This window comes from Amblyomma mixtum, chromosome 3 (assembly GCF_055824585.1).
Source record: "Amblyomma mixtum isolate Tamu chromosome 3, ASM5582458v1, whole genome shotgun sequence".
NCBI classification, from domain to species: Eukaryota; Metazoa; Arthropoda; class Arachnida; order Ixodida; family Ixodidae; genus Amblyomma; species Amblyomma mixtum.
In genome coordinates this window covers 39,444,232-39,472,230 of record NC_143014.1, presented here as the reverse complement: position 1 = coordinate 39,472,230, position 27,999 = coordinate 39,444,232, and the positions used below count along the sequence as shown (strand labels likewise).

The following is a 27,999-nucleotide window of genomic DNA, read 5'->3' as shown; positions in this document are numbered from 1 at the left end:
GACTCTGCATATGTAATCATTGCTCAGCCCCCCCCACACTCCACAAAGCTGGCAAGGTATAAACAGCCTCACAAGTCCACTATCAGTAATGACTGAGGATAAGTACAGGATAAGAGCTTCAAGGAATATTACCTGTGAAAATAGCAGTCCTTTGCTCCAGCACTTCTGACAACAGCCGCACACCCCTAATGCACATTTCAAGCAGCGGTAACGCCATCAATGGCAGCAATGGTGTTACGATTCCAGAACGTAATGCAAAATCCACTCAGACTTTGAAGCCTACAATAGATACTCTTTCTGTATGGACAAAATTCCTTGAAATGCGAGAACACTTCAAAGAATGGCACAGCTGATGTAGAGAACTGACACTATTGTCAACATAAACAGAAGGCCAAAGCAAATACTATTCCCCCATTTTTATTGGCAAGGTAACCTGCATATTTTAAAAGTTAACAAAATACAGACAGTATTCCTCAAAATGTTGCGTAAAAAGAAGAGCATGAACCATTTTCACAATGCTTGTTGATCTTGATCCCATCATTCATGCCACAATAAATATTGGACAACTTTACTGCATGTGACACACAACCTTCATGGACTTGCACTTGGTGACTACAATGCATTTTACAACAAAGAAGAGAGTACGATTGCGGCAAGGCATCCTCTTTTAAGGCTCTGTGCAAGGCATGTGGCCATTGAATAAAATTGACATTGGCAGGTTATACACCAAAACAGAGTAAACAAAAGAAAAAGCTATTTGGCAAGAAAACAAGACTGTGCATAAAGTGACAGACTTGAATAAAACACGCAATTACAACAAGAGTCCATTAGCAACATCCACAAGAGTTTCCTTCTTCTAACTCTGCTTCAGTACCAAAGAAGTTGCACCAACTTCACTGTACGTGTTAGTCCAAACATAGCGATCAGTTCACACCTGTTACAGGCACATGGGCACTACAATCCTACGTCACACTGCCACTTCAAAGTAACACTGAAGCCCACCATTTTCTTTTCGCTCTGTAATGGTAAGAAGGCCCCCAACATTATCCCGTAATCAATAATTTATGTTGCACCACACCTGTGGTACGCTACCTTTAACATGAAAACAAAGTAAGCGAACTTGGATACATAGCCACCGCCTGCAAAACAAAAATGATCGCGAACCACATCTGATTACACGCAAAAACAATAATCAAATTGCCAAAGAACCAATGCGCAAAAGTGGTGGAGCCCAGGTCCAAAAGGAAATGCTCCAAGGTAAGGGGAAAACAAAATAGAAGCCAAGCAAGAACCCAGCTCCAAGGCAGGCAGACATGTGCAGTGGCAGTGTCAAAAGGAAGCCCACTTCAGGAGAAAGTCACTTCCCAAATCTTCACGTTACTGTCCTGGCCAGCCGACACAATTGTTGAATTGTCCAACCATGCTAGCCTGGTAATTTGGCTCTGGGGATGAGCCTCTGCAACAAATAAATGAGCAAGTCAGTATCAGGGCGAGAATGGTACAGAAGGGCAAGAAAAATTCACGTGGAAAAAAAGAATGGTGTGTAGGAAGCTACTCATTTTCAGATTCCCCCGACTACTCCTTTTCCCTGCATATTTCAGTCAAAACTCCCCGACTGCTGAAGATGCGGGAAAAACAGTGGCTGATAACAGTGTACATGATCTATTCAGAGCAAAAAATAATTTACTGAAACCACGAAAGCTGCACTGAAAACAGATTTGCTTTTCCTGTTTGAGGAGGCCAATTTCTCCTAACGAAAGCCAAGCTTCAAACTGACTTATAAAGCAATCATTGCTTCTTCACTTTCAGCTGTTTATTATGGGGCGGCTACCATTTTTCTCGTTCTTCCAAATTTCTGTTTCCACAAAGTGTGTGTGAATGCAAATTTTTCATTTTGAAATGGACAAGAGTAATAAAAATTCGCTGCACATACAACTGAATATTTTTGCACAGTTCAAATATCAAAACCCATAGTTGAAACCGATAGTTTCCACAAAATTCAAACGATGAAGAAACATAGTATTTCACAAAAATATTTCACTCCTCCTCACAATTTATCATATCCATATGACTATTGGGCATCACACAATGAATGAGGGGAAACCAAGCAAAATGGGTGCAGTTCATTCAATGCATAACTGTGTTCCGGGGGAAAAAGTCATGACAGCTTGACTTTGTAAGGCGTACTTCTTGCTAGTGGGACAAGTGAGGTCAACTTACAAGAGAAATGATGTGGCACATTGCTGAGAAACATACGATGAGGCACAAAATCAAAGAGCAGCAGCTTCAGCTACAACGAGAGTGAGACCTTTAGCGAGACAACCCCTTCCCTTGTGACACCTAACGGCACAGCTCCAATTGTGCAACGGCGCCCCAAACGTAGCATTCTTAATGGGGAATGGCTTGCTTAACCCTTGTGTATTGGTTTTGCCACACTGCGATGTCCGGCCGTAACAGGCCCATAAATGCTTTCATATTTCAAATAGGAATCAGCACATTGAAATTGCTTAACTGATCTGAGTTCTAAGATTTGGCAGTTTGTTAAAATTATCCTCACAAGTTTTTATGCTGCTTTAATGGTTCACAAAGACGGTTGATGGGGGTTTAATGCCCCAAAGCGACTCAGGCTATGAGGTACGCCGTAGTGAAGGGCTCCGGAAATTTCGACCACCTGGGGTTCTTTAACATGCACTGACATTGTACAGTACACGGGCCTCTAGAATTTCACCTCCAACAAAACTTGACTGCCGCAGTCGGGTCAGCAGCCGAGCACTATAACCACTGAGCCACCGCAACGGCGGGTCACAAGAGTGGAGGTCATATGCGATGGGTTTGGTTTGGTTTATTGGGGTTTAATGTGTCAAAGCAGCCTGGGCTATGAGGAATGCCGTAGTGGAGGGCTCCGGAAAATTTCGACCACCTGGGGTTCTTTAATGCGTACTGACATCGCACAGCAGATGGGCCTCTAGAATTTCACCTCTATCGAAATTCAACCACCGCGTACGGCGTACCTCTTTCGGGTCAGCAGCCGAGTGCCGTAACCACTGAGCCACTGTGGCAATGCCCGTATGTGATGGGGTTAAGCGTGCTTTGACAAGAGAAACAGACAGCTCCACTTTGAGAAACTTCTGGGAAATTATCTAAATGACACATGTATAGTGTGCTTAAAAGGGCTTCATATTCATCATACTGCCAGAGATTATTTCAGGCTTTCAACAAGGAACCCTTGAAGAAGAGGGCCCACAAAGGCTAGTTGGTTCATCATCAGCGAAAAAGCAGTTTTTCCCCGCCTTTACACTGAAGGCACCCTTTGCACACTCTGGCGCCCCTCTCGACAGCAGCAATGCCACGGGACAAGTGCAAGGTGATTTTCCCAAGTTTTTTTATGACCTCACACAGTCAACACAGCTCAAACCACAGAGCAACTGCCTATTTGTTTCTGCATGACCTACGAGGTCGACGCAGTCCAAACGTAAGCTTTCCAAACCTAGGCCGGCAAGTTTTCCAACGCTAGGACGGCGTGGTGCCTTGTATGAGAACACTGAAAGTGCATAGATTCCACACATTACTGGCTACGGTTTAGTCCACAAAAAAAGAATTCTGAACGTAGCTACATCTGTTAATCTGCACCAGCCAAAATTTACTGAGGAGTGTGGCAACCAGTACACGACCAACCGGTATATGCAGTATTCACTTCTTGGACTACAAGAAAAAGGCAGCGAAAACGGACAGGCTACCATGCCTTATACATGTTAGAAGCATAAAGATATCATGCCAGTTGGACTGGACCACGTGCTGGGCACTCACAGTACAGTAAAAATTCACAGCACATCATTGTGTTCTCTTCAGTCTGTCTTTTTCCCAGATTTGGCCACTTTTTTGGTGGCATTCCTGACAATTCCCCGATTTTTCCAGCAACACAAAACAGCCCTGACAATTCCCCGTTCTCCAGGTTTCCCATGTCACTAGACAAGAAACGGCTACAACAAAAGTATGCAGAGCTGACTACCACACACACCGATATCCGTCCATCAGCCTTTAGAAAACTGTTTCCTGGGGCATAAACTTCAAAATTATCCTTCTAATACTAAGGCTCTTAGCTATGTCTCTCTGATAAAAACAAAAATCAAATATGCACGCATAATTTTGGATAAATATATTAAATCACAAACAAAAAAAGCTTGAAAAATAAAAGAAAGCTGTCTGGTTTGTATACCCAAAGTGATTCCCTGCCCAAATTAATGCAAGCACACAATATTACCCTTTACTACTCAACCACATGCAGCGTCTTGGCCCGTCAATATATTCATTCCCACAGTCTGCAAGAAACACCTGACACTAACATACCTGTTTATTAGCATCCTACTTTACTCATACAGATTTGTGCAAGCTCTTGTTTTTCGTTCTCTCCACACCGTAACAGACGAACTGTTTCCTTAGGCCAAAACATCCTTTCACAAACCTACACCAATTTGCCTGATATGTATGTGCCATGCTTTATATGGCAACTGTATTTTTTTCGTTACTTTGCAAAGTGCCTTGCCTGCTTGGATCTAACCATGGTCTGCAGTATGCACAAAAAAAAATATATGTCATCACACTTAGTTAATATGCTCAACACATGAAATGCCAACCCTAACTGATAAAAAAAAAAACAATTCCGCACACAATTTCAGCACTGCTCCTCTGAAAGTGACTCAACAATGAATCTGTCTTCTACACTAACATCGGCAATTTTGATCAACAACACACAGGCAAAAAGAAAGATCAGCCCAAACCCCACACCCCCTTTTACAACCAATTAAAGTTTACACTTACTGTTTACAGCTAGATTAACGGCAGCAGAGAGCAGGCACTTGACGACAGACTACTAAACAGGATTCCCCAAAAACATGCCAAACATGCTCACTCTTGATGTTGATATGCTTTGTTGGCTGCTCAGTGCTCCAAACAATCACACCAGTGTCCAAACTACCAGTAGCAAGAAACTTTGAGTCGGGCGACCAGCCAACACAGTTCACTCGAGCCGTATGGAAGCACCAGTCCAGCTTGTGGGCCAGCTGAAAGCAAACAGCAGAGCATTAAATTGTTCGTTTGGTTGCAGCAGATGTCACTGCATATGGAAACAAGCTTGTACTGATGCAGAAATCCTAGCCTATTTATACCATGGAGGGCATGAGATATTTAGAGGTATTTCCAGGACAGAGTGAATAACTGTGTTTACATTGTGCTTGGTCACACAGCTGGTCCATGCCCCAAGCTTTCAGGATTGTGCTCGCTGCTACAGCGACAATACAGGTCAACAAAGTGACAAGTTGACACCTTTCCACTCTTCGTTCTTTCATCAAGTATTGTATTTGAAAATGGCTGAGGCTCAGATGAGAATCAGCTTCCTAAGTATGAGTTTAGCTTACCTGTCTTTTTACAATGGACGAAAACATAATGCAGCATATACTTTACAGCTTCTCTACAAAAATTCAATGTTTTAATCTGCCTAAAACAAAAACTCAATGCAAACACTGCAGGCAAAATGCTCTTAACTAAAGCCAGCATGGATGCCTAGTAAGAAAGTCAAGAACACTCCAGTCAATACTTGTCCCATACCTCATAGCTTGAGCTGAGGTAAAGACGAACCATCCTGTTTGCATCAGAGGCAGCCAAGTATTGGCCATCCGGTGAGTATCTGACATCTGTGATTGCTCCACTGTGGTCCATCACTTTCTTCTCAGTTAGGCTATGGCCTTTCAAGACGTACACATGAACCTTGTGATCCTAGACATGCACATAAAAACAATGTTACAAGAAACATACCACTCTCCAAAATGAAGGATAGCCTTAAAGGGGCCTGAGCCCCCCTTGGAGCTTGGCGAGTTGCCACATGCAATGACACACCGTGCCTCTGAACATTTCAGGCTTTCAGCCTATTGACATAGTCCTGTAGCACTCACAAAAACAGACAGCAAAAGAAAGGTTTTGTTCCCCTCCTGCAGCTTCTCCATTGTGTGGTCATGGTAGAACACTGCTGCCAACATTAAAGAGCAGTCTGCCTCCTAATTAAGTGGTGCTAGCACTCAAGATATTAGTCGGAGCTGAGCTGTCGGTCAATGGCAATAGCCACAGCCTTGGTAAATGGGGTGATGTGTGAAAGGCACATACTGAGAGAAAATGGAGCCCAGAGGAAACAGCCAAAGCCTAAAATTTAATTCTGCTGCTACTGTAGTGTGCTTCGAGAAAATTCTTCTGGGATAACACTGCTCATACAATATCCAAGGAACTTCTTGCGAGTGACAGATGAGTGGCTCAGAGCTCCTTTAAAGCGGCAGAACAATGAACCCAATAAAAACAACTGAACGATAAAGTTTTTTTTTAGTCTCCCATGTGGCTACCATAAACACTAGGCACAAGGTAAAATAGAACCTTGTTAATACGTTCATGGTTGCTGCACTTCTCTGGCAGCTATGTTGTGCGTGTGTGTAGACCTGAAACAAAGCCCACACTTCGCACTACTGTATTGTCACAACAGGTTGCCAATCTGAGGTGTTCTTGCATCTTACGTCGCCACATTTTCACTACATATGTTGTTGAGAAATACATATGGTGTTGAGAGAATACCCAGCATACTGCGAGAATGCTAACACAGTGAGTGTACACATTTCATTTACAAGAAAGCTAGCCTTTGAGCAGCACGACATGAAGGCATGGGCAAGTTGGTAGCTCCAAATAGGAATCCCGTAGCGTGTGCATGAAGTCAAAGGAAAAGCTACTCAACGTTAACTGCTGCCTGTTTACATTGGGGGCAGAAAGAAACATTGTCATTCTGGGCGTTGTTTATGCCTTGAACAGCAGGTTTGATGAGAAGCAGTTACGACAAAAATACAATGTACAATGAAAAGGACCAGACGGTGATGCATAGTGCTAGGTATGCACTATGAAACACCATGCATTACAGGAACACACTTCACCAGACAGAGTGCCTTCAGCAAGCGTAAAATGTAGCCAATGTGCCATATTTCTAAAGGTGTCAGCTAGAGTCCAAAAAAAACACTGCCTAGATCTTGCCCCATGTCCTGCCTAGAATACTGATATTACACATCAAAAGTTCATACTGTCCTGGCCTACACTGACGACGCTGGACAGAGAAGAGAGCACTGACTACCTCCTGAACAAATTTACCAAAAAACAGTAAGAAAGCGCAGGCATGTGCAGACCAAAACCAATTCATGTAGGAAAAACCAAACAGAAAACGAAAAACCATCAGCGAAACCATCTACACATGTATACAGAGAGATCTATCAGTAACACATCACATGTTACTGTCACAAAAAGCAAATTCTGCATCAAGCAAGGCCAGGAAAAGACTTGCTTGATGCTTGCTTGAGGCCCCAGAAAGCCTTTGCTGAGCACCGCGTCTGGTCACTATACACTGACCACCAATGGCATTGCAGTTAACATGTGCAGTTCTAATCTGTGAAAGCCCTGCTACCACCAGGTTGAAAGAGCCTTTGCAGAACAAGGGGTCAGACTCAAAAAAAGAAGCGGAAATGCTTGAGCATGTGTTAGCCACGGCTTCATGGAATATTCTAAAGAAAGCAAAACAAGCAGTGTTAAGTGCAATGCCATCGCCAAAGGAATGAGAACAGTCAAAGAAAAAGCTTTACATTCACTACCTCACTGCCTAAACAAAACGGTTGCAAAATGTATGTTAATGTGCTTTCTGCAAAGGGCATGTTGGGCAGGTTATGTAGTCATTGAAAGAGCTGGAGCAGTGCACAGCAAAGCTAACAGCTGCAGGGTGATGAAGTCCACTAATTACGTGCATTGTGTTTACAAGGTAGTGCACTGAACAAGTATAGTGTTTTTTCTAGCATCCCTCTACCAGATATGCACGTTGCTAAAAGAGATGTCAGCAGTATTTGGAAGATTAATGACCTGGCTAATGTGTGCACACCAGTGGCACAAGATAGCTTGAGCTCTACCTGTGCCATGAACCCGAAGTTGAGTTCCGGTTAAAAGAATCAAATAAATTGGCTGCAGTAATTACCCCCATTTTCTTTCATGTGCACAAAGATGCCTTTTTTTAACACTTTAAGGGGGGACACTGGTCTTGAAAAAAAATTTTTATTAATGAAGTCACAGTTACGAAATCTTCAGGGAATGTGTACTTTTGTGTGCTAATTCTAAATATGTCATTTAATTTCATGACAAACAGTTCCTCGAGCACTTATGCACTTTTTAAGCTAGTATTTTGCTGAGAGTTTTGAAGAAAATTTGCTGCGGGAAACTCGCTGAAATGTATGCCATTGGGTTCTCTTGACACCAAGGAATACAATAAGGTGAAATTGTCTTCCTGCCTATCATAGAATTTAAGTTATAGAGTTTTGAAGTTGTCGCTTCAGAAAAGAGAAGGAAAGTGTGTATTCCCGTTTCTGAAGTGGCAGCTTCAGTACCCTATAGCTCGAGTTCTATGAGAGCCAGGATGATAATTTTACCCTTATTGTATTCCTTGGTGTCAAGAGAACCCAATGGCATACATTTCAGAGAGTTTCCTGCAGCAAATTTTCTTCAAAACTCTCCGCAAAATACTAGCATAAAAAGTGCATAAGTCCTCAAGGAATTGTTTTACATGAAGTTAAATGACATATCTAGAACCAGCGCACAAAAATACATGTGCCCTGAAAATTTCATAACTGACTAAATTAATAAAATTTTCTTTTCAAGACCAGTGTCCCCCCTTAAATGAAATTACTACCTAATTCATTTACTTGACTTTACTTGAGCATGACTGCACCGAAAAACATTTCAGCTGGCCTCTGTTGTTTCACATGCTCTTCACTAAGTAAAATGAAGTAAACAAAAAATGTCGACAACTATATTGAAAATTTTACAAGCCTGAGCTGAAGCAGTAAAACAAATAACCAAATCAAAGTAGCAAACTAATTACTTCAGCACCGCGCACTTTAATTATGTACAGGTGCGAGTAAAAAAAGGTGAGCACAAGTGACATTACCAGAGCAGCAAAATCGCAACGCGCGGCTGGCACAGCGCCGTGGCTAGCGAACACAGATCGGGCCCGCTCGAGTGTCTGCAGCAGGGGAGGCGGCAGGACTTTTGTGACATGCACTGTGCCACTTTCCCAGCATTAGAGTGCCGTTACCGCGCCTCAGCACTGACCAGCCATTCGTAATTGAGCACACGGCCTTCTTGAATGCTCGCCTGCAATAGCAGCCTTATTTTAAAAAAAAAAAAGGAAGCAAGAGAGCAGGAGAAAATCTTTGCAAGACAATAATTGTCTGCAGAACCCCCCTAATAATGAAGAGAGGAAATGGACTGGCGCTTGTTATCTGCGTATTCATCGACCACAGTGCCGCGCGTCATCATCTGCTGCTCTTGTAGCCCGTCACTTGTGCTAATCTTTTTTGCTCGCACCTGTACTCATGTGCAAATATTTTTTCACACCAAAACCCGTCTTCAGCACACTTTTTGTTCAAGTGAAGCCCAGCATCCTCATCACATGCATCTTGTACAAGGCAATGATCTAGTCTCACATCTAAGACTGCTGTGAGAAATGGCTGGCTGTATTGGCAGAACCAAGGCACGAGACCTGTACTCACCCTGGCTCCCCCGACAGCAAGGTCCGGCTCTTGTGGGTGCACAGTGACACAGCTTGGCTCATAGTCCACAGGATGTGAAGCAACCTTCAGGTCATTCTCCACCAGAGAGATCTGGATTAGAAGCAACAGACGAGCATGAATGGTCATGCTGCCTAAGTGGGAGCAACAGCCAAGGAAGAATACACCATATAAAAAAAAACATTTACATCGCCAATGTCTGCCACAATGACCAGATTTCCATCCGCTGTGGCCATGCCACGCGGCTGGGAGTCCATCTTGACGCACAGGTTCCTTGAAAAAGAAGAATAGCACAGTATGAAAACAACGCTGTTGCCAATTAGCAACACACAAAGAATTTATGCAAAACATAAAACTTCCACTCAACACATTTAATCATTCCATGTTCAATTTTAATTTACAAAAATCTCGGAACACTACCGTATTTACTCACATAATTTGTGCCCCCCCCCCCCCCCCCCCACTTTTTACCCAAATTTTTGAAGAAAAAAAAAAAAGAAACATTCACTAGCATATTTTGTGCTCTCTGCTGTGCCAGACCACCAGCATGAAGGCGGGTGCACGCAAGGCAGGCTTGAGAAGATCGGTGCGGCCGCGTTGATGTGTGATGTTGCGAAAGGTGCGAGTGGCGAGGGCACAAACTGTCAAACTGTGCGCCGTATACCCAGCTCGCTCGTGCTGGCAGTTGCTTTCCCGGATGAACAGTTGCGTGCGCCCGAATTCGAAACTACTGAACCATTTACTGTTCGGTTTGCAGCTAGTAAGCCAGGCTGCATGCAGGCGCGCTGTTAATCACCTGTTACCTCTTTTGCCTCCCACTGCTGGCTTCCGAGATTGTATCCTTGCGTGTTTATTGCTTTGAGCTGCGCACGTGTCATCATGCCACCCCACGGGGAACTACCATACTGTAAGGCGGGGCAGTAGGGGGTATGAGTCTTATATTTGGAGTCAATTTTTTTTTTTTTTTAGCCCAGCGAGGGGTGAGACTTGGGGGGTCGAAGTATAGGCGGCAGTATACAGAAAATATCGCGTGTTATGACCTTTGTAGAGTATTTTTAGGACGCGTTCAGAAAATCTGCACCAATTTGCTCACCTACTTTTTGAAGCTTTAATTAAGAAAAAAAAAGTTCACAGATTGCGCGAGTATATACGGTATTTCACAAAAGCATTTGGCCCAAGGCAGGCCTCGAAGCAAACAACGTAACAAAGTTCATCTAATGACTTACGAGTATTGATTGGACAGCAAGCTTATGGACCGCACAGTGTCATCTAGGCCACAAGTGTAGATGGAGTCTGTGCCTGTGCACATGTCCTGAACTTGATTGCTGTGGCTGTTGCCAGCCACACGGTCCTGGTCTCCCGAAGCGGCATCCCAGAAACATGCACCGCTGTCAAGGAACATTGCTATGATGAGCATAACTGAAATAAGCTACCAGGAGACTGCCCAGACCCACGAACTGCAATCACTTATAAGGATACTGATGCAACCGTCGTGACTGCCAGTGTAAATCGTCTCCCTATTTGGGCTGACAGCAAGTGCTGTGATGGACTTGTGGTGGCCCTGCAAAACAAAGTCATTGGCTTCAAAAAACCATTTTTGCCTCTACACATATAAGTCTACACAAAGTACTTTCCCTGGAGGCTAAGAAAGGAGCACACACATCTACTGCATGCATGATAGCAGAATAGTCAGAACACTGCACAGCCTGTCTTCTTTCTCCCTGCCAAACAATCACTATCTAATTTCATCGTCCGAAGTTTTTCAGTGAATTTCACTTCACAATGAGAATCCCTTGCTAGTCTGAGCAAACAGGGCACTGAACACGACACCTCAAGAGAAAACCTATTTTGCATCTGTCTTCCAACATAAAAGCTGGATGTCTTGCTCCAAATAAGTGTGCTCAATCTTATGGCCTTAGCATGGGCTCGCCCAGTCTGTTTCGACAACTATGCTGTCTTCCGCTTCCTTGGACACAAGCGGCAATGACAGGGGAAGTACCCCACTTGTTCAGCTGCTGTGCACTACAGTAAATATGCCAGGCATTGCATCACACGCAGTCCAAAGCCTTATTTCGGTGCATCTATCCACAGTACCTCTGTTAAGGCCTGGAAGAGCACAGAGTGGCATGAGCAGCTTCAGTACTTGAGCACACTCACTTGAGCACACTCAATGCTGAAAGGATTCAAGCCCACCAGAATATGCTGCTCACATCTTAAATGAGTCCAATCACAGCACCTTAGGTACGATGCCCTCACCTTGATTACTCTTAGTGGCTTCTCAGGGTTGTTGATATCCAAGTAGTTGATGAAGCCAGAGAGGGACACTGAGAGCAAGTAGTCTCCTTGCCAGAGGCAGCTCACTTGCTGATCCATGACGTCTGATCCCATCACGAACTCACTGAACGAAAAAGGCACTTTTTACTTCCCGTCACAGAAGACTGAAGTAAATGTGTTCCGAGCTGTTCTTCTACACCTCACAATACGCACCATCTAGCTGAACATGTCACCTTAGCTTCACCAAGATTCCGGATTAAATTAGATAACACAAGCAGTGAGGCTTAGAAGCACTGTAATTTATGCAAATATTTGTTTCAATATAAGTTTCGACCATTTGTTCAAAAAGATTTTGGTTTATGTGGGTAACGTCCCGAAGCGACTCAAGGCTATGAGAGACGCCGTAGTGAAGGGCTCCGGAAATTTCAACCACCTGGGGTTCTTTAATGAGCACTGACATCGCACAGTACACGGGACTCTAGAATTTCGCCTCCATCGAAATTCGACCGCCCCGGTCGGGATCGAACCCGCGTATTTCGGGTCAGCAGCCAAACACCATAACCACTAGGCCACTGCGGCGGACTCATTTGTTCAAAATGAAAATTAAAAAGAAATGTGCAGAGATGTGTGGGATCAGCAAGCCATACGAAGAATAATAGTCAAGCCCACAATTAGATCTTCTTGAAACAAACTACAGGTCACGTCAGAGTGAGTTTTGCAAGATATTTTGAAGGAACAAAAAAAAAGCATAATGGTTACAAGCAGCCACATCTCACACTGGGGTTAGCAGCTTTCTGTAATGTTGACTATCACTAAAGAAAATAAATCCAGTCAACGCTGTCGATTCTACGCAAAGAAAACACTCACGTGACAACAGATAACGTGCTTGCATCCCAAATCTTGCAGGTTTTGTCCCCAGACGCAGTCAAAATCTTAGTGTTGTCAGGGCTCCAAGCAACCTTGAAAACCATGAACCACAAACATAAACACATCTGCTGAAAGGTAGATGTACAGGTATCTCCAATATGAAAGGGAACCACCAATTTGCACAAAAAATTTTTTGGTTACTTCTCTACAAAAGCTGAAAATAACTTTTGAATATTATAAGCCAACAGGAAAACTAGAAGACAGGAAAGAGTGTGGTGATCACAACATTGTGTAGTAATCATTATTTGAATGATAGAACTTAGTTCCCTTTCATACAGGAGGGACCTGTATATGCTTAGTTCTATAAATAAAAACACCAAGTGCTGCTTACAGCATAGATGCCACCACTATGCGCTGGAGACCCAAATTCACCGACTTTTTCATATGTGCTGGCATTGTAGAGGAACATCTGACAGAAAAACATGAAGTCATCAGCTCAAGTTGACACTCAGGGAAGCTTCTCAAAAACTATGAGTGCACTGCACCACATTAGAGAAACAAGACTGACCTTTCCATCAAAGCCTCCACTTGCAAAGAGTTCGCCATTCGGAGAGTAACGAACAGACTGGACAAAACGAGTGTGGTCCTGGAACAGAAAAAAAATTGATTGGACAAAGCCTCACGTAACTCTCTGGAAAAAAAAAAAAACTTTCAGCCAACTATCTAGCTATTCAAACCAATTCCTAATATAAATGCAAAGCCTCTTCACTGACCCGAAAGACACGGGTTCGACTGTGTGATGTCAGTGCACATCAAAGAACCCCAGGTGATCGATATTTCCGGAGCCCTTCACTAGGAGTCTATCATAGCCTGAGTCACTTTGGGATGTTAAACCTCATAAAACAACCAACCAAAACTTCTTCAATCTGCTTGATGTTCACCAAAGGAAGCTCAAAACATACAAGCTGCACTTACGCTTATTGTTAGCTTGTACTTGAAAGGAGGTCCCTCGTAGATGCCAACAGTGTTGTCTTCACTGCCAGTGATAATGCGAAAGGGTCGTGTGGGCCGGAAGTCGCAGGAATTGATCTGTTTGCTGTGGCCGCCAATCTCGCCAACCGAGGTGCCTGTCTCGGCCATGAACACATGGCCAAACCTGTGAAGATCCCAATTATTACGCACTTGTCAACCACTACCACACAAGGTGCACAAGTGCCACTGGTCACCTTTCACGACCTTCTCCCACAACCATGATCCTCTGACTATCTGGCGACCACGACACATCCTTGACGATGCCAACAAATGGCTGGAACTCATTCTTAAGGATGTGCTCCTTCTGGACTGTGTCCCAAATCCTGATTTTCCCAGTCTGATCTAGGGGAGAAAGAGAAAGTTGCAAAAATAAAGTGCCATATTTACAGTGAAGTTCGGCAGTAAAAATGTGACCGTATCAAATTCACAGACATACCAGCAGAGGCAATGTAAAATCCACTAGGTGAGTACTTGGCAACAGTTGTCATTTGGGAATGCTCCGTGTAAATATCGCATAATGAAGGGTTCTGAAAAGGCAAATGCAATGAGTACTATGACTTATTTGGCATTTATAAGATTTTAGACAGGCACAATATGGCCTTTTTCTTGAAAGACTTGAGAAAAGGTAGCTCAGTAAACGTTCGGACATGTGTTAGCACGGGCTAAATCATTTGGACCTATTGATGCAAACAGTGCCAGAGAAAGACTGGAAGCAGATGTGAGTACCAACTCCCTACGATTACCAGCAGCAGCCGAGCGGAATCTTCTCCAGAACTAAGTTTTTAGTGTTCCGTATTGGCAATAAATAAGCACGGTATAATGATGTTACGTATGCTCCTGATATTAGCCCCTACTTATGTAATCCACCCCTCACACAGTGCTCGGATCCTTGGAGCCTTTGAGGCAACTTGAATAAGTAAACCTCAAAAAAGAACTCTACTAGTGACTTTCCAACAATTCACGTTTAGCGCATGCTGCAGCCATGTTATTACTGCATATTACCTGCGCTCGTCACTCTACCTGAATTTTGCCTGCCTTTGGTCACATTTCCTATCTCTTAGTGCCCGCTCTAGTGCTCTAACAGACCAAAGCTTGTCAGTTCTGCACATTCTAGGTCCTGCACAGGTCCATTCTTTGAGATAAAATGCCTAGCAACTGAGAACTTTTTCTGGATATGCAATGTACAGGAAAGTGAGAAAAATTACGAAAATAAGCTAAAAAAAACCATACACTGCAAAAGTAATTGATACCCCAATAACCCTTTATGGCACCGTTGATCATTTCAATTCAAAATTAATATTTCTCTGCCTAAATAGTGTATCAAACGCTCAAGAAAACCATTTTGTAAGTTTTCCAATGCAGACCACAAGAATGATTAATTTTTTATACACATACAAAATTTTGTACAAAATCATAATGGCTGGAAATTGTAACATCTAAACGCTAGAAGTTGTGAAATAAATACACAAGGGACCTTGGAATCACTCTCTGTTGCAAAGATGCACACGACACTTAGAACTTGGGAGGAAAAAAAAAGATCACTGGAGGTGTAATCTGTCCGAATGACAAAAGTGACGACATGCTACCAAGCTCAATTTTTTTAGGAACATTATTTACTGCCTTTGGCAGTGGGTATTAAAGAACACCCTATTTGCAATATGAAGCATGCCAAAGAATAAAACAAGGAAATTCCTATTGGGTGTATGACACTCAGAAAAGGCTGAGAGTAGAAAAAGGCACTATGTACAAACTGTGTACATAGCGCCTTTGTGTACATAGCTCTTGTGTATGCAGCACCTGAAGGGTTGAGAGAGACATGGCAACGGTAGGCTACCTTGAAGGTACTGCTTTTGTTGGGCACGACAGAAGGCTTGAAGACACATAATGCAACCTCTTTTCAACATGAAAAGTCGAAACCTTTAGCTCTTCGTGTTCTTTTTTTAATTTTCCTGTGTTCATCCTTTTTGCAGTTAGCCCATGATGAGTTTTTTACCACTCATTCCAATATACTAAACGGTTCCCTAAATTATAAATTTGGAGCCCCCTTCCCCCCTATGGCCTCCCACATAGCCAATGTGTTGCTTCTGGATGTTAAACCCCACAATTTACAATTCACACACCAAATAAATTGCTAGCCAGTGATGCTGCCTTATCCTCTGTACTTGTTTCTCACACTGTTTACATTACCGACCAGCTCTAGTTAGCAGCTACTGCAACAAGAACAGATCACATTTCATACATCATACACTTCAAGGTGACTTACAACTGCATTTTCTAGGCTAAAGCAAGTTTTAACAACAGAAACAAATTCTACATACAAGACTCACAGGTTCAGGGGTGCCTAAAAAAATATGGCGAATTTAAGTCAGCTCACTTTATTCAATGTTGCAATTTATTCACTCCCCAAATTTATTAACTGCACTTAGGCAGACTGACTACCCACAGAGGTGACAAAGATGCGAAAGCCGAGCTTAGCGCACTAAAGCATGACTGCTTAAGCTGTTTCCAAAGACAACTCACCGCAATATCTCTAATGATCACACTGTTGCCATTGGTATAAAGAAAGTTCTTTCCTTTTGGGTCTCCGCCTAAGACCAGAGGCATGCCACGCTGAGTGCGTGGCAGTGTGGCAAACGTGCTCCCTGTAAATAAGCAGCCATTAGAAATGAATATTGTGAAGCATTCACAAACCCTAGTATAACACTGTCTGCAGGCTGCATTAACAGCGTCACTGTGGAAATTACGCATAGAATGCAGCTGATGGCTCCATGAGGATGAAGCCTTTGTCTGTAGTTTTGCATTTTTTACTACTGCTGAATGTTTATTTTTGTAGTTTTTATTTTTACAAAAATATGATGGAAAATAGAATAGGGTACTTCAAGATAAAAAAACGCCTATCACGCGCCACTCGGCTGAATGCGTCCCACACAAATGTAAGTGAAAACAGCAACGACAGCAAACTGTCGTCCTTCACTGGACGACAGTTTTCAAATCTAACCATTCTTGAGCATAACAACATGGGTGATAAAACTAAACTTCGGAGCACTTGGTCCGTGCCCTCATTTCACAGCTAACGGGTTCTAGACCACTCGCATAGCTTAGGTAGCATATACGAGTGCGGAAGCTAGCACAAAAAATACACCGCCATGCACCAGTGACACCACTGAAGGCCATGCTATGTGCCGATATAGTTCCCGATCGCTGGCCTACACGACATCACGGAGGTTGCAAACGGTTTGCACTCAAGGTACAATTCGTCGTGTGATAGAATGGCACGCAGTTCCTGCTTATTCGTTACAAGAAGTGCGCATTATAGCGCGAACGACACACAACTAAGTCGGCTTCCTCCCAAAGTAAGCAAGCGGATGCCGGCACGGTTCAATGATGATTCATAGCCTTGGTGTGGCAGGTATCACGGTCCGCTCTCATTCAGACTTCCCTCTTAAAGCAAAAAAACAAAAACGTTCAATGCTGCAACGCAGCTTTGCAACACATAATGTCCAAATAAAGACGGAAGCGCGACAGCCCCTTTACTAGTTGACCGCCTTCTGCTGACAATAACTCCGCGGCTGAACGGGAAAGCAAATATATAAACAAGCTATCTGCCATTGAAGGGCGTTCGTAACGAAGTGCACCAAGACAAAGTACGGACGCCGTAAAACACACGCCGAACTTAATGCTGCAGGTCTGGGAAGGCTCCGCTACAGCATAAACGGAAACACAGCTCTCAAATATCTGGTGCCGTTTTTGGCACTTCAGGACGCGCCGGCTCACGAAGGTGCCGGGACGACATAACTTTCTGGAGCGTCGTGGGCGGGATTCACTACGCCCCATCGTCTAGCAGCAGCCAGCCATACCATGTGCAACGTACCAAACACTCGTTTGAGAAGTTCGAAAAAACATGCACGTAAAACTTACTGTTTTTGTACGACATACTTCCACCCTGGAGCACTGTGTATGCAACACCTCCCCAAGCCGCTACAGCGGAACCGGAAATGCTGCACTCCACCTACTCCCGCGTCACTTCGCCTCTGGGGGAGGCAAGACGGTCTGCGGGGCGGTTTCGATTTCGCTGCCAACCCGAGTCCGCTTCACAGCGGCGCCTAAAATAGTTCCCACTCCGACCCCGAAGTCCAAAATTTCGCTACAAGTCAAGGTGTCTTCGCTTAAAAAGCCCTTGACACCCGCAGCACCCCCCCCCTCCCCCCTCTCTCTCTTTTTTTTTTGTGGGCAGGAATTAAGGCGCGTTGCCGAGTTTTTGTACGACTGACTTTGTTTTTATTCGCTTCTCGAAGGGAAGGGAGCACTTCAAAACCGAAGGGACGTTGCATGTCGAGTTTCCCTTATTTTTTCTCAACTCTGATGTCACTTTCCTTCCTCAAATGAGCGGCTGCACTAAGCTCCAGCACTATTATGAAGTTAGAATACATGGCACTCACAGCTCCAACCCATTTATTAGCATATCAAAATTCCAACAACTACTTCTGTACAATAACGGTAAACTTTAATTATTAACAAAATTTCTCAAAATTTTGGGTATCACGCCAATCGGTAAGTGCTCTCGGCACCGCTTTTGACAACTTTCCCATCCTTGATAAGTTTTTCCAGGTGATGTTCCACATTTCGTGCAGCAGCCGCATGAAGATGCTCAGGCGTCCCTTTGTACACTTCTTTGACAATGTCCATAGCTGACTTGTACTCTGTGATCGTATTCGACAGGCACTCAATAATCTGTTTTTCTCTTTGAAGTCGGTGCTCAATGTATTCCCTTATCTTCGGCTCCGGATCCGATATCACAGGTCCATGCCCTGGATATATGACTGACGGTTTGACCGCTAGAATGGTGTTCAGAGAACCCATATAAGAATAGAAATCTTCAAACACAGCTGACCCTTCGCCTAAAATGCAGTCTCCACTAAACAGTGCATTCTCTTCGTCCAGATAGAGCACGATGTGGTCCTGCGTATGGCCCGGAGTGGCGATTACCTTGAGCGACGCTCCTTCTGTCCGGATCCATTCACCATCTTTCAAGTACTCGAAAGAATGTTCTGTCCTGTCCCCATGAAAAGCGTACTTCTTCACCGTGCACCCAGGTTGGATCTGTCGAAGTATTTCGTCCACACCACCCACGTGATCCAAGTGCCAGTGGCTGACGATTATCTGCTGCAGAGATATTCCCCGTTCCAACAGGACGTCTTTTAACGTTGCAATGTACTCCGGGACATCAGGATTTCCAGTATCGAGTAAAATTCGCTCTTTTCCAGTTCCTATAATGTACGTATTTGTTCCCTGCAATGTCATCGGTCCTGGATTGCATCCCAAAACACGAATAATCCGGGACGTCAGCGTAGACACTTTCGGAATGAACGTCGCCATCGCTGGATAGGATTGGAGTGGATTAGGGCTTTCTCGTTTTGAACTATGCACACAACGTTGTCCATGCGCTTCCGTGACAGAACCGTCTGCCTGCTACATTTAGCAGCAGACAGTAACCAGCTCCACGAGCTCTCTTCAATGCCTCGATCGTGAGGCAGAAGGGGACTACGATGTTTCAAAAGAAAAGGCAAAGAAACGTTGTCACTACCACGGTCCACATCACGAAATAAAAAGAAAATGGCGCGGTACGTGTACAACGTTGAAGTTGCGGTGCTGAAGAGTGCAACGTGCAGCACGCGCTAGTGCCGCGCGACCTTTCATCGAGCTTCGTGGTATCTGCATCACGGTCCCAGTGTAGAACGAAGACGTGACTGCACGTCTTTGAGAAGACTCCTAGAATCAGGTAGGCCAAACATCTTACCGCGTCCTCTTGGTAATATCCGGCAGGTCAGCGACAGTGTGTTCTAAAGGTCGAGAAGGAGACGCGAAGGCGCCCGCAGCCTTCGAGCACGGGTGCTTTATATTTGTCTTTATTTCAGGGAAACCTCCGCAGCCCTATTACAGTCGGCCAACCCGCTACTGTCCACTCGCATTAGCACCACTTGCTCGCGTAAGCATCTCATTTCGTTTGGTCCTAGAAGACGAAATATCAAAGGCATGCATGCGCCAGCCGGCCTACTAATATACTAGCTTATGCTAACGGGTCAGTGAAACCGCGACACAGTACGTCTGCGTCAACTGCATGCGCCTTTTCACAACTGCTGTTAACTACTCGCAATGCGAAGCTCAACTTCTTAACTGGTCGACGCCACCTCGACGCGAGTAAAAAAAAAAATGCTCTGGACCGCACGCGCGGCACGTGCCTGCGGTCGCCTTCGCGACGAACGCTTCGCGAGGCCTCTGCACATGATACACGTGAAACCGAGCAGAGTTAATTCTGCCGAGCAGTGAAAGGTGCTAGGTTCATCTTCTATATATATATGTCATGCTGCTATCAGCCGTCAACTGGGACATGAAATGTCGGTCGACCAGCGTAGAAATTTACATATAGGCCGCTGCCGCGGTCCAAACAGGCCAAATGCCAGTCTGAAGAAAATTGGTTTTGAGGTAAGGAAATGCGCATTAAGTTTCTCGCTTCTCGGGCGGGCACCTCAACTGCGCCGCGAGGTAAGAGCGTTACTCTGGTAAAAATCTGCCGCCGCGGTGGCTCAATGGCTATGGTGCTCGGCTGCTGACCCAAAAGACGCGGGTTCGATCCCGGCCGCGGCGGCTAGAATTTCTTTGGAGGAGAAATTCTAGAGGCCCGTGTACTGTGCGATGTCAGTGCACGTTAAAGAACCCCAGGTGGTCGAAATTTCCGGAGCCCTCCACTACGGCGTCTCTCATAGCCTTAGTCGCTTTGGGACGTTAAACCCCACAAACCAAACCAATCTGGTAAAAATCTAACAGTCCAAATGCTTTATGGAATAATTCCCAGCAATTGGCTTCAGATGGAATCAGATGGCAATTAAATTGCTCCTAGATGGAACCAACTGGGTAATGTTTCATAAAACAGACCGGAGCCCTCCACTGCAGCATGCTAGTAGGCGCCGCAGTGGAGGGCTCCGGAATAATTTCGACCATCTGGGAATATTGAAATGACATCGCACAGCACATGAGCCCCATTTACGTTTCAGAAACGCGGCCACCGTAGCCGGGATTTGAACTCGGGTCCTCCGGCTCCAAGCCGCCGAGTGCTCAGCCACTGGGCCTAGCTCCGCCATACACCGTTCACGAATCTAGAAGTGCCGGAAGGTGCGACCGAGAATTGCAGCTAGTAACGGCAACAGTAACCAAACTGCAAAGCAGAATGCTATGGCGCGCGTCGCAGTGCGCACTCAGCCGCACGAACGTCGTTGATCGTAATAGTTAATTGGTTCCATCTCGCCTCCTTAGCGCATTACACGTTATACACACGTTGCACAGTACCGTCCCTCATAGCCTGAGTCGCTTTGGGACGTTAAACACCAATAAACCAAACCTTTCAACCGAACATTTTCATTCCATTACAGATTCCGGAGAACGAGTACCATCCTCAGACATGGTGGGCAAACCCTCATGCAACTTATCTGAGAGTTCTGATTGGCGTTTAGAAAAAGTCTTAACGCTGCCCCTAGCATATGTGTAAATACCGCGTTATTTGCCTTTTAACTTTCTTTTCTCTATTTTGTTTGTGTACCCTTCTGGCCTACAGATCTCAGCAAGTCACCTGAACAACAAAGCTGCAGAGGTTCATGCCAAAAAGTCGTGGCTAACCGACTGTGTACCACAAGTGTACAGAAACATGCGCAAGGATGAGGAGCAATGGCGGCCGTTTAGGGCTCTCTCACCTCTGCTCTCTTACAGGCGAAGCCTAGTCAGTTTCGTGATTGATGTTTGTGAGCACATGAATTTTGGTGTCCTTACACAGCATCTGGCGGTTCACCTTGTGGACCGTTTCATGGAAAGCCACGACATGAATGTTCACCAACTGGAGGAGATTGCGCTGGGCTGTATCATAATTGCGGGTAAGCATTTGTCCCCTGTACAGTTGCACCGCAATCTTGCAAAACCTAGATTTCTTAGCCAAATGAACAATGACTTTCTCGTGTATAATCAAGCATAAGGCTTGTTCTTTGTAATTTATAAATGAACAGAATGATTTAAGCTCCTGATTTAACCACGCTCCCTCCACCACATAACAGTGCCTCCTCTAAGGCCCGCATACATCACATGACCATGCTGGGCACACAGAGTTCCGATACATAGCTCACAACATTCCCGCTAGTCAGCTAATGGATGGAAAAAAAATTCCCATATAGGAATTTTGTAGCAGTGCGCTGCTACAAAAGTTACTGCAAAGCTGAATAGTTTAGAATGTCAGCAAATTTGTTATAGTTGCATACCAGAAAATACACTGACACTGAAGCATTTCCAATTTTGTTGCAAAATGTTAATTACAGAAAGTGCTCCATGCATCAGCCTACATGTGCGGGCATCCACAAAGGAGCCAACTATGCGTTGCAAGCATTCACATATTATGTGCATATGGAAGCTGCTGCTAAAACCTCCTGTACAGGTTTTCAGTTCTTTTTTTCCCACGTTACATGAAAATGCATGCATTTACTAAGCTGTTTTGAGTGTTTGACTTAAAGAAGATATTTTCAGTGCCTGTTTACTTCACAAAATCGGGGCAGAACAACAGTCTTCTCAACAACACACATAAAAAGTATATTTCCACTCCCTGAAGTTTTTTTTTCGCTACAGAAAAGTGCGACATTATGCAAATATTGACTTAGTTACTAAAGTTTTACTTGCATGAAGTGTGCCACGGCCACAGTATAAGAATATGTCTAGGTGCTGACACTGCACCCGGCGCTACCAGATCTTGTTCGCTACTCCTTGCGCTTCTCTCAAACACAGACAGATGGCACCATACGATGGGGGCTTGTCTAGTCGCCGAGCTGCAGCGGCCATAATGCAGCAGTTGCACGATCGTTCGGTACTGCTGCGTGTAGTATGTGCGCTTTAAGTGCGGCAAGGCACAGGAGGATTGAAACTGCTGTCGACAGCAAATTATTTTGGGTGACTTCGTGTTTTACTTGCTGGGACTGCATGAATGGGTGGAACAGCAGCGAGGACGCTGCACTGCAATCCTTCCGCACTCGTTATCAAAATACGTTCACTGCAAAGTTTTTTTTCATTCATCCGCACGAATGCTGGGAGCATAGTTAACTATACCACCGACTCTTAAATATAAAAGGTCAACCGCAACGCGCATGCTCCCGCATTTGGGCCAAAGAGCCTACGCATACATTCAGACATTGCTTGAGCACTGTAATGCACCGACGCTGTGAGATGATGCCTGTTGTGCAGAAAACATGGTTTACTTCGGCCAACTACGAATGCCGATGAAGACGGAGCTTCTAATTAAGTGAGGAGGTGCCTCCAAGTTTCATGGTGGTAGAAGGGCATGTTCCTTGGTCAGCCGACACGCATGATGCACTCCAGCCACGTGTGCCCAGTTTCTTTTGAGGGCTCCATGATGGATCGGCGTCTTTGTTTTTCAAAGCCCGTCGAGTGCAGTGCGGCAGCGGTGGGTGCGGACTGCTTGCTTGCCTGCTTGCCACGCATGGTTGCAGACTGTTGTTTTCTAGCAGGCTTTCTTGAAATTGCCCGATTGTGAGATATTTGCGACATCTGAGAAAAATACTGGGCACAGTATTCGTCAACAGCACCGGTTCCTTTGGTGCATCTAAAAGTGTGCTGCCACTGAACTTGCCGTAGTACGATTTTATATTGTACGCTCGGGAAAGTCCTTCACGCAGACGTGGTCGCTTGGATGCAATATCCTATCTACTCTGGGGATTGCCTTTCGCCAGAGTTTTAGGCGAGCAGGCTCCAACGCAGCTTTAAAAAGTGAAACTTGGTCCAGACAACTCTGGTAGCTTGATCTGCAGTTAAGTACGAAGCATAATCGCGTCTAGTCTGCTTTTGGGCCTGCATGGACCCCTCAGGTGTGTGCCACAGCAACAACCAACACATCACAGCCACTATGTACATAGGCCACGACGGCCGTCCACGGCGTCGGCCCGCACCACCACTTGCATTTGCACTACAATCACTGCGGCTGGTCCCAAACCGCGACACAAGAAGCTAGTTCTAGCAAACATTCTTTGTGCACGGTGCCTATCACAACGTGGAAGCCGAGGACCTAGCGTCCACACCTTGTGATGCACTCTGGCAGCGCAAAACACTGACAAACACAGCCTAAAACTACACCGAAAGCCCTGCCGGCGTCCGCCGCTTCGCAAGCGAGTGACCACTACTCCGAAACGGCGCGGGGCGCTGCGGTCGCCGCATGTGCTAGAGGGCGAACATGATCTGTGACGCTCTCCACCGCGGCAGGCGGTCAGTGTCGACATCTAAAATATTCTTACACCGTGGCCATGGCACAAGCCCATGCAAGAGCTCTTTATGAGGCTAGCACAATTTACCACCAAACTTCGTGAATTGTGATGAACTTTGCACATTTTATATATATATATAAAAAAAAAATTGGTTCAATATTCAAAGGAACCTTCTCAGTCAGTGTAGGTTTCAATTTAGGTGGTAATTACTCATTAGCTTTACTAATTACAGAAAGTAAATACTAGTTAGCAAGTAATCAATTACCTTGAAGCCATTGGCTGCACTCAGGGGATGCTGAGCAATTAATCCCAGAGTTAAACTCCAATATGACTATTTCTTCAAAGTTTTTAGATTAGGGAGTGATTTGCACGAGGTGACAGCCCTTGCTACTACTATACACTACCATACAAAAAGTTTCAGTATTTCAATATAATCTGTAATTTCCTGTTCTCCCGAACATAAGCTGTTAGTGACAGCTAGGTACACTCAGGAACTGCTTACAGCAGAGATATTGGTGAAAATGGCTGATCACTAGACGTCTTTGGTGCTTAGTCTTTCCTTTTCACCAAAAAGGATAACAATAAATAATAAAAGCCTAGTTACAGGTTGGCCTATACGCTAAAAAAAGCACAGTAAAAATGAAACTGCTTGTTTATCTTGTGCAGCTGTGACTGAAGCGTACCGTTTATTTGTCTACTTCCTCCCAGCTGACATAAGTCTGAAATGCTGCATTGCTGCTTTTGATACTGTATCTGGAGGTAAACACGAAGTCTGGTTCTATATAACCTGAAATTCTTGGCTGAATGAGAGCAGCTGGCAGAATGTAACCAAAATGCACATGTAAAAAATAAAATTAATTGGCTACAACCATGCCAGGGGCTGTCACTGCATGTACAACAAAAAAGTTCACCAAGGAATTAAATAGAGCCATTGTCATCTGAACTCCCCTTTCCATTGCTTTGGCCACAAGGGTAAAAAATTGGTAGGGTTTTAACGTAGTTAAACCGAGTAGATGTGCGAAAGCATGCGTTTAACCTGGTCGGCTCAAGGTTTTGCTTTGATGGGTCATGGGCACGTTTGGTGACAATATTAGATTCAGGTTATGCTCCGACTGAGGTTAAGCTGATCTGATCTGTTCGTGCCGCAGATGGCAGTTGATGAAGACTACGATGCACAGCGCGAGTGTGTGCTGCAGTTTCACACGAGGCGTGATCGACTGCGTCGCTAACCTAGTGCACTCGCGTAGCAGCCTGCAAAGATGATCTGTTCGCATCGCCACGAGTACGACTCGCAGTTGTGGATATTTATTTGATTTCTTTTTAACTTAACATGGCATCGCTGTTGCTAGGCAATGGCACAAGATTGAGACAAGATTCAAGGTCGGTGTTGGCGAGCGTACGAGCACTTTTGCACTAATAAACAAACAATTATTTTACAGGCAAGGTGGAAGAGAGTAGATCCGGTACTCCATTCGTATACGACATCTTGAAGCTACTGAAGAACCGCTACACTGACGAATACCTGGGGAGAGTAGAGCAAAAACTGCTGGTCTCTTTTGACTGGGATATTTTATACCCAACAGTAGCACACTTTTTGGACTTCTTTGGTGTCTTGGCTGTATTCCCAAGTGACCTCCATCCTGCATTAGGTGGACAACAAAGGGACCACCTCTACAAACAAATGCAGGACTACCTGAAGTATTTTCTTTCAACAACTCTCAAAGGTAAATGATTTTTCAGAAGTAACATTCTACCATGTAGCATGAATGCTTTATTATTAATCTGCTTGCAGCAAACTTGCTACAATTGTCTTTCAAATAGCTTACACACCAGATGTTGCTTTCAGCGTGTCAGTATGATCACTGCATTGCACACGAGGTAGCTGCCAGCTTGGCAGTTTTTGTAGATAGCAGCAGGAGTAAAATGTGTTTTACAACCACTGGATGAGATGTTTCAGAAGTCTAAGCATGTCTGCATTAGAACAAGGCTACTGCTGTGCAGGACAGCTATTTTGTTTACACGAGCTTGCATGTGCTACGTCTGGAAAATTTCTTCTTGTGACTGACAGTGGAATGGCATGGTTGTTTCCCCAGACTACACGTTCAAGTACACGCGGCCTTCTATGGTGGCAGCTGCCTGCGTTGTGGTGTCACGTGCATGCCTGAACCTTACCCCAGTCTGGTCACCAACTATGCAGATGATCACAAAGTACAGTTTGGAGGAGCTCTACTACTGTACTAACCACTTGCTAACGTGAGTCTCTCACTGCTTGCTGAAACAGGATACATTAATTAAGAGAAGTCACAAAGCACAGCTGAAAATAATTCATCTGCAACAAATACTCATTAAGGTGTTGCAAAAGTTTTTCACTGCTGTTCCTGCCCCTTAAACCATTTTGACAATCATAATCAAATGCATGAAATCAGTAGGTCCTTGTGAAAACTTGTGAATCACATTTAAGTGCTCTGTGTAGAGCCAATAATTTTTGAAGACAGCTGACCAAGGCACCACGACAATGCATGTTTTCACTTGTCCCTGCTGAACCGATGTCAGTCATGAGAGCAATAGAAATAGAGGGAAAAACAGAAATGAGAACCAAACTAATATCCAGACCAACACTACACTTGTGGCTCAGGGAGAGTGCTGTCTTGCTCCCATTACTACATGGGTTGCTTCAGGAATTCGCACATGACTGAGTAGTTCTATTCTTCCAATCTGTTCTTTGAAGAGCAAGTTATCTAAGCTATGTTGTGTGGACAGGAGTGCCGCTCTGAGGAGAAACTGGCCAGCTGGCAGGCTAAAACCTTCATGTCTTCATGTCACCTACACAACAAAATCTGCATGCTCTCACAGATGGGTCAGTCAACTGCAGGGACCATTCGATAAATGTGACAGTACAGACAACCTTCTCCTGGAACTGACCTGTGGCACTAATATTCTAGAACCCCTCTGCCTGCCTCATCTGGTGGGATCACCCTCGACAATTCGCCCAGACATTGCTAGATATGAAGGAACCCGCGTCCATACAGCCCTTCCTAAGAAGAAACTTATTACTGACAGGATTGTTTGAAACTGCAAGCATGGCAAAAGATTCAGGAAGACACACAGCTACAGCCAGCTCGAAAACTTGCACACCAGATGGTGCCACAGGGCCTACAGTGTGGAGTTGAGGAGAAAGGCTGGGTATAGAGAGCATGGTAAAATTTAATCACTAGTAGTTTCCTTGAAATAAGACACATAGGGAAAAAATTCACTGCATGAATGTCGCTTCCACTGTGCTTTTTGTTCTTACATCAGACCCCATGTTTGGACAAACACCACTTCAGGGCCCTTTTAAGTTATGCATGTGCCTGTCGCACAAGTATTCCAGGTTGGATGAATACAGTTTCAGGAACCCTTCAAGGTACTGCACACCTAAAACTGCTACAACCAATTTCTACTTGTTTCACATGTATAAGTTACTAGGCCGCAAGAGACAGAAGTAGTACGAGCACAATCTTTTATTACATTGCAAGTTTTGAAATCAATAACGTTCACCAGCTTCCAATGCCAAGCAGAGTCTTTAATAGTGACACTGTTTCTGCTTCCTCTTCAGGGCTAAAGACAGGGAAAAGGCTGGAACTGGAGTTTCATTGACGCCAGCTGAAACCATTGAAAATTGTGAAGCCATTGGATTTAGTGACCACCAGGCTATCATGGCTGCTGATGATGAAGCATTACGGAATGCCTGCAAAAAACGCTACTGATGCAGCCACACATACTTGTGCTGAACTGAACTGGGCTGTTCAACCTGACATAGCCAACACGCGATCTTGTGCTCTGCGCATGCGCGACGTACAGGGTCTGTCCTGAAAGTAATAAGACTAGTCGCAGTGTAGCGCGTGCGTGCTCTA

At 44.6% G+C, this 27,999-nt stretch overlaps 3 protein-coding genes across 7 annotated transcripts; 1 reads left to right on the top strand and 2 right to left on the bottom strand.

The window, feature by feature from the left end:
• Positions 1-401: 401 nt before the first annotated feature.
• On the bottom strand, positions 402-18,819 carry flr (actin-interacting protein 1 flr). 2 transcript variants are annotated; one of them, XM_089578796.1, is made up of 16 exons: positions 18,789-18,819; positions 16,323-16,444; positions 14,239-14,329; positions 13,997-14,144; positions 13,746-13,926; positions 13,339-13,416; positions 13,162-13,239; positions 12,771-12,862; positions 11,886-12,027; positions 11,109-11,190; positions 10,856-11,009; positions 9,818-9,902; positions 9,612-9,722; positions 5,605-5,772; positions 4,910-5,060; positions 402-1,456 (listed from the first exon to the last, which is right to left on the bottom strand). In XM_089578796.1, exons 1-16 carry the CDS (start codon positions 18,817-18,819, stop codon positions 1,347-1,349), a joined length of 1,824 nt encoding a protein of 607 aa, XP_089434922.1. In that variant the 3' UTR covers positions 402-1,346. The 2 variants fall into 2 exon arrangements, with proteins under 2 accessions (XP_089434922.1, XP_089434923.1); XM_089578797.1 differs by lacking the exon at positions 18,789-18,819 and adding an exon at positions 17,721-17,867.
• On the top strand, positions 18,027-27,999 carry CycJ (Cyclin J). Of its 4 annotated transcripts, none has more exons than XM_089578800.1 (7): positions 18,042-19,581; positions 19,718-19,788; positions 21,230-21,261; positions 21,412-21,724; positions 25,756-25,830; positions 26,200-26,359; positions 27,702-27,999. In XM_089578800.1, exons 3-7 carry the CDS (start codon positions 21,259-21,261, stop codon positions 27,850-27,852), a joined length of 702 nt encoding a protein of 233 aa, XP_089434926.1. In that variant the 5' UTR covers positions 18,042-19,581; positions 19,718-19,788; positions 21,230-21,258; the 3' UTR covers positions 27,853-27,999. The 4 variants fall into 4 exon arrangements, with proteins under 4 accessions (XP_089434927.1, XP_089434926.1, XP_089434924.1 ...); XM_089578798.1 differs by having other exon boundaries at positions 18,059-19,581; positions 25,546-25,830; XM_089578801.1 differs by lacking the exon at positions 26,200-26,359 and having other exon boundaries at positions 18,027-19,581; positions 25,546-25,830; positions 27,702-27,887.
• Positions 18,238-19,183, bottom strand: LOC149349758 (endoribonuclease LACTB2). Its single transcript, XM_089578802.1, has one exon. The coding sequence runs from the start codon at positions 19,176-19,178 to the stop codon at positions 18,342-18,344; it is 837 nt and encodes a 278-aa protein (XP_089434928.1). The 5' UTR covers positions 19,179-19,183; the 3' UTR covers positions 18,238-18,341.